Source organism: Poeciliopsis prolifica, unplaced genomic scaffold, assembly GCF_027474105.1.
Source record: "Poeciliopsis prolifica strain line A6 unplaced genomic scaffold, Auburn_PproV2 SCAFFOLD037, whole genome shotgun sequence".
NCBI lineage: Eukaryota > Metazoa > Chordata > Actinopteri > Cyprinodontiformes > Poeciliidae > Poeciliopsis > Poeciliopsis prolifica.
This window is the reverse complement of record NW_026562412.1, coordinates 1941119-1947612: the sequence shown is the minus strand read 5'-3', so window position 1 is coordinate 1947612 and position 6494 is coordinate 1941119. Positions and strand designations below refer to the sequence as shown.

Sequence of the window (6494 nt, the reverse complement as noted above, 5' to 3'; positions counted from 1 at the left end):
GGGTCAACTGCAGCTGCAGAATGAAAACATCAAACATCATCCAGGCCGTTAAAAGTTTTTATGAGCTCAAATTTGAGGCGCATTTCAGAAAGTTGATATTAAAATTCATTAAATTGTAAATATTGATGTTTTCATTGCAGCTGGATGTTTTGTGACTTTATCAGGTCGAGTTGGACTGAAATGAATTAAGAGTCATCAGTTCTATCACTTTGGATGTGTTGCTTCATCATCTTATTTCTTTTATTGTTTATCATGATGATGATGGTGGTGATGATGATGATGATGATGATGGGTACAGCGTTGGGTTTTTTAAGTCCAAGCTGCGCAGCTCCAGGCGCGTCCTCACCATCATTAATTTTCTTGATCAGAAACAGGTAAGCGCTTCATTTTCCAAATTGCTGAAGCGCCCTCCGCTGGTTCCGCGGCTCCGACCGGCAGCCAATCGGAGCCGCGATGCGCAGTGAGCGACGCGGCGCCCGCGCCCAATCAGCGCGCCGGAGCCGCCCGTGTCACCAGCGCAGCCAGCCGCCTATAAAACCCGCTCTGACAGCTCGGCTGATCCAGTCTGATCGCTGATCGCCCGACCGAACCGAACAACAACCCGACTCCCTCCGGCGCGATGAAAGCAATAAGCCCCGTGCGCTCCTTCCGGAAAGCCGGCGCCGGTTTCTCGGATCACTCCCTGGGAATCTCCCGGAGCAAAACCCCGGTGGACGACCCGCTCAGCCTGCTGTACAACATGAACGACTGCTACTCCAAGCTGAAGGAGCTGGTTCCGAGCATCCCGCAGAACAAGAACGTCAGCAAGATGGAAATCCTGCAGCATGTCATCGACTACATCCTGGACCTGCAGATCGCGCTGGACTCCAGCCTGCATCACCCCGCGGCGCGGCCAGGGCAGAGCGCGTCCCGGACCCCGCTGACCGCCCTCAACACAGACATCAGCATCCTGTCGTTACAGGTAATTACAGGATTTCACAAACCTAATGAAACCCGGCGGCTCGGTTCTCCTCTTTTGTTCCCCATCCGACCTCGATTCGACGGCCGCTGCGTAAAACCCCAAACAAGCGCCACTAACATTTGGTTTGTTTTTGTTTCCAGTCCCCGGAGTTTCCGTCGGAGCTGCGGACAGATGACAGCCGGACTCTGCGTCGCTAAGGCGGTAAGTAGGCGCAGTTTGCGTCGGATTTCTGCGCAGTTTGCGTCGGATGTGTGCGGCTCCTCTCGTGTCTGTAATGAAGAGCATCTGCAACAGGAAAATAATGGCTGTTTGGATTACTGCTGCTGCCATGTCTGCACATAATTGGTACAAGAAGTGGGTAGGCGCCAGCTGAGCGGCAATTACGCTGATTCTTCCCCAGATTGGAGGCTGAAGTTGAGCGAAAAGTGCGTGCGTTCCCATCCGTGTGTGTGTGTGTGTGTGTGTGTGTGTGTGTGTGTGTGTGTGTGTGTGTGTGTGTGTGTGTGTGCGCGCGCGCGCGCATCTGGAGCGCAGGGTTTGCTCAGTATTGGAAGTGTTTGGTTAAATGTTAAAAACTGCGGCTTCCTCCCTGGCGCCAGTCTGTCCGGATCTCTGCCCTGTTTGCGTTTTCTAAACACGCCTCTCTCTTTCTCAATCTCTTGCAGGTGTTTGGTCAAGACGCAGAAACACGCAGGACGCGGGGAGCAGGACTTTCCTCCCCCACTCCTGGATTTTTTTTCCTCCAGAAATCAAGAGACTTTCGCTTATTATGGGACAATCTGATGTGATGTGTTTTCTGTTTGGACTCCTCGTTATTATTTAATTTAAGACTTCTGATCTGTGGGTCCTTTCTGGAAACGGAAGGCGCGTTATTCGGGATTATTTCCCTCCTGCCTCCCTTCGTCTCTCCTCTCCCCGTTTGAACTCTTCGCTTTTTTTGCGGAGGTTGGATCGTGTACAGAACAGACTCGGTTAGTTACTGTAAAAAGTTTAGTCTTGTCTTGTCAGAATTGTTGGCACATGAAGGACTGGACGATGTTTAAAACATAAAAAAGAGTACAAGTGAAAGAATGAGACTTTGTGAACTCTCTTGTATAGTTGCAGGAATTTGAAACTCCTGCAAAAAAGTGTAATGTTGTACTTAATTATGCTGAAACTTTTTATAAAAGTTATGTAAATTGTACCTCTTCTTTTTTTTAATACAAAATAAATCCAAAACGCAACTGCGACATGTTTCATTTGGTGCGTAAATCAGCTGTCGTCCTGCGGAATGTGCGCATTTCGGGCGGAGTTTCTGCCCTGGAGGCGCACAGGTTGCGTAAAAAGGCTCATTTGCTTTCTCACACGCTCTGATGGTAAATAGGATTATCAGGTTTTAGTCTGAGCCAGTTGAGCTCCGGCCAAATCTCAAGTCCATGAAACCGAGTCTCTGATCGATTTTTAATCAGACTGATTGGAAATGATTAGAGATCAGCTGGAAAATGGAAATATTGAGGAGGAGAGCGCATGCGCGCCGCGGGCTGTCTCTTCCAAAAGTTTTCATACCTCCTGAGTTTGTTCGCGTTTGTCACAAACAGAAGCGAGACAAACAGGGAACATGGTGGTGGCAGCATGATGCTGTGGGAAGCAGACCAGAGTTGATGGGGAAAATTCATGAAGCAAGAAGAAACCCTAAGACTGACCATCCGAATCGGCCAGAGATGCAATTAGATGTGCTGAAATGTCCTAGTCAAAGTCCAGGCGTAAATCCAACTGAGAATTTAGTTTTTTGTTGTAAATTGAAAACATTTAATTTGTCTGCAACTTCTCAGTAACTTTGGTTAAAATGAAAAAGAACCAATTGATCTTAAATGTAGTTATAATAATGACAATGCAGGTTAAAATTAAATTAAAGGGAAAGTTAAAAGCGGTGGAATCGCATTGATTCCTCCTCAAAGTGCCAGTAATATTATTTCAGATGCCTTTGATTCAATGTTCATAATAGTAGAGTTTATTCAATTAATTATTCAAATTATTTTGGACATGATCCACATTATGCTTCATTTTCCACAGAAAAATATGATGATGCTGTTTTGGGCAAAATGATTTTTTTCTTTGGTCCGAAAAATTGAGATAAAAATGTAATTTAAAACAAAAGCCATAAAACAGTAGATATTAAAACATGAAGGTTTTGTAAAACTGTGTCTCTGAGGGAGAAATCGCTGTTTGGATTGGAAACGTTGATGTTTCTGGTTGCAGTTTCTCAAAATGGGTTCAAGTTTGAAGGGCGGGAAAAGTTTTCATCAGTTTTTGTGTTAAAAGCTTCAGGAGGCTGAGATGTTCTGAATCACATCGGTCCCAAAAGAACTCTCCAGACCAGTTCGGTCTCATGTGAACAGAAACACTGAGTCAGTCTGGGAACCGAACCGCCTCCCTTCATCAATGTCAGCTTTGGGTCTGAGCTGCAGTTTCTTATCTGCAGGCCTGCAGCGCTTTGCATGGGGAGTGCGCCATCTATCGGACAAAATGAATCCTGTCACTGCACATCTTCAGCTCGCCTGGCTTTAAACATTTACAGTTTAAAATGTAAACGGTGTAAACTCAAAGTTCCTGCACGTTTCTATGTTAAAGTTTCACATGTGGATGAATAAATACTGTTGTTTTCAGCACATTTTAAAAGTTTTATACCAGATAATTAATATGAACGTTGCTAAAAGCGGAGACAGGAAGGAGAAAACAAAAAGCATTACAGATCGATTGAATATCAACAACCAAATGAATAAAATCAGCTCAACAACCAAAAATGAAACAATCAACACAGCATGTAACTTTAGTTGTTGAACCTTCAGATTCTGATAAAGTCAGTTACAAAGTCGGCCTTCCATCACCTGAAGAACATTTCCAGGATTAAATTCATCAATACGTTTATCTTTAGTCGCATTGATTAACGCAGTAGTGTCTTCACGCTGCAGCTGAGCCAGACTGGGTCTGATTAAAACCAGGAACATGGAGCACACCACCCACTGCTACACCACCTCGTTCTACACCACCCACTTCTACACCACCTCGTTCTACACCACCCATTTCTACACCACCTTGTTCTACACCACCTCGTTCTACACCACCCACTTCTACACCACCTTGTTCTACACCACCTCGTTCTACACCACCCACTTCTACACCTGGGTGATGTAGAACGCCACCCAGTTCTACGTCATCCACTTCTACACCACCTGGTTCTACATCACCTAGTTCTACACCACCCTTCACTGAGAGAATAGACTTTAAACTACTGTTGGTGGTGAATCGCTGAATGTCTTAAATCTGCTCATCAATCTTCCAGACCTCTCAGATCTTCTGGTTTTGGTTCTGGCTCTCCTCTGTGTCCCCAGAACCAGAACCAAACATGGAGAAGCATCATTCAGCTCAGAAAAAACCTCCAGAAAACCGCAAAACAGCTCAAATCAAGGCTAAAACTCTGGATTATAACTTTTTAGGACCTGTTTTACGTTTTTGTGTATTTATTGTTTTTAGTCGGCCTTGTTGCTGAAATATTCTAAGTTAAATTGATAGAACAATGGCTGAGTAGCAATTTAGCTTGCTAGTTATGTAGCTAACAAGCTAGCTACACAGCTAGCTCATCAGTTCAGACGGACATTTTTGTACAAAGTAAGATTAAGTAATAAAGTGTGAAGACGTCGGTCCTTGTTGCTTAAACATTCTCTGCAAATTAAAATACTAGTTAGCAACGTAACCAGACAGCTAGCTATCTAGCTACGATGCTAACCAGCTAGCTAGCCGCATAGTTGGATGTATGTCCAGACTGATAGACCATTTTAATTATAGGATTATTAATGAAATATTCAAACGTGTGAATGAACTGAAACTTTTTCTAATGTATAAACATTTAAATCTAATTCCAGACTGTAGGAACTCTAGGAGTCCAAGTCGGATGTCTAAAAGACTTTCCAGGAAAATACTGTAATAACGATCATCAGACGATTATGGGTCATGTAGTGAAATATTTATTGATTCACAAAACACAACATCATGCAACAGGAAACCCATTTCCCCTCCGACCTAGAAACTACCAAATGGCGCCACCATGCATCAACACTGCTAACTATCAGTAACATCTAGCTTCTGGTTTCAATTTGAGAACACGTTTTATTCCTTCAAGGAAAAACAGAGAAGAGATCACAAACACAACAGGGAACGGTCACTGATCTGAGGTCAGGAGTTCAGCTAAGAGGATTTTATTTGGATCAGCTACTCATTCCCCGGATTCCTGCACTAAAACATCACAACATCAATGATGAATATGACCCAAATTAGAAACGAGGGCCTCAGAGGACGCTCTCCCGCTCGTCTCCCAGGTTGATGGAGGACAGGTTCTGGTTCTGATGGACGGCTGTGGCAGCGGTGCTTCCTGGATGGATGATGATGCTGGAATCCAGGAAGTTCTCCTCCCGCTGACGACTGTTGTTGGAGTTGGAGTTGGAGTCGTCTGTGGTGGAGTTGTTGTTGAGGGTGGTGTTGCTGGCGGTGCGGTTCAGGTTGCTGACCGAGTCGGCAGGCCAGCTTTCGTCCGGGCTGCTTGCCATCAGGCTGGCTTCGGACGGCGCGTCGGAGCAGATGGACATGCGGGCCACCGCCGCGTCCTGCAGCCGGTTGGGCAACAGGCTCCTCTTCCTCACCAGGCCCTCCAGCTCCAGCTCCATCAGGCCGGGGTTCAGCGCTCCGCCGGCCTCCTGGGCCGAACCCGGGGAGCTGTCGCTGGACCGCGTCCCTGAATCCGAGTCCTTCTTGTCCAGGACGTCTGAGCGGAGGCCAGGCGACGGCGGACTGGCGCGGCCCGCCTTGCGGAGGAGCGGCGTGGTGTTGTCGGCTTCCTCGGGGCCGGAGTCGTCTTCGCTGGGGAGCTTGTGGTAGTACGACCCCGCTGCTTTCTTTGAAGACGGGGTCCTGGAGGACAGGCTGTGGTTCTCATCCTCCTCGCTGATGGGGTCCAGGAGCAGCGCGTCGGCGCCCGAGGCCAAGTCTGTGATGTCGCTGCTCTTGGAGGCCCTCTTGAAGGGCTTGCGGCTGTCCGGGTCCGTTCCCTCCTTGGCCTGAGGATGAAGAGAGGATGAAGGATTCGATAAGGAGAACTCTCATTCCACAGCTTGTCAGAGATAATTGCTCAAGTAAACCAAGGCCTCAGGACGAAGGAATCAAATCACTTTTATTACTCAATTACCCCAAAAATAAAATGAATACTGGGAGAGATATGATGGTTTTATTTTTTACTTGCATCAATTTATCTTTTTCCTAGAAAATGTTTAGATTGTTTTGCCCCCAAATAGCAACAAAATGTCAAATTTAATGCATCTTATTAATTTTACCGCTAGCTATTAAGTTAGCTGCGCTGACCTTAAACCTCCATAAAGCATAAACATGAGTTTCACTAATGATAAATACCAACATGATATAATCACTTTACTAACATGACTTCTGAATGTATCCGCCAGAGTAAGATGGGGTAGAATAGGGATCCGTGCCACACTTTTCAGAT

General features: G+C 46.0%; 2 protein-coding genes across 7 annotated transcripts in view; one reads left to right on the top strand and one right to left on the bottom strand.

Moving 5' to 3' along the window:
• The first annotated feature begins 552 nt into the window (after positions 1-552).
• id2a (inhibitor of DNA binding 2a) lies at positions 553-2190 on the top strand. Its single transcript, XM_055053572.1, has 3 exons — positions 553-961; positions 1102-1162; positions 1627-2190. Exons 1-2 carry the CDS (start codon positions 620-622, stop codon positions 1156-1158), a joined length of 399 nt encoding a protein of 132 aa, XP_054909547.1. The 5' UTR covers positions 553-619; the 3' UTR covers positions 1159-1162; positions 1627-2190.
• A 2752-nt stretch (positions 2191-4942) lies between these two features.
• Positions 4943-6494, bottom strand: part of kidins220a (kinase D-interacting substrate 220a) — a 47252-nt gene continuing 45700 nt past the window's right edge. For all 6 annotated transcript variants that reach the window (XM_055053278.1, XM_055053277.1, XM_055053272.1 and 3 more), the window contains one exon: positions 4943-6051. In XM_055053278.1, coding sequence (XP_054909253.1) covers positions 5287-6051 — 765 coding nt within the window. In that variant the 3' untranslated portion in view covers positions 4943-5286. The remainder of the gene's footprint in view (positions 6052-6494) is intronic.

Excerpts from the sequence above, each read along its gene's own strand:
- id2a (XM_055053572.1), top strand. The coding sequence starts at position 620 with ATGAAAGCAATAAGCCCCGTGCGCTCCTTCCGGAAAGCCGGCGCCGGT. Across the intron at positions 962-1,101 it reads TCAGCATCCTGTCGTTACAG|TCCCCGGAGTTTCCGTCGGA; the intron begins GTAATTACAGGA and ends TTTTGTTTCCAG.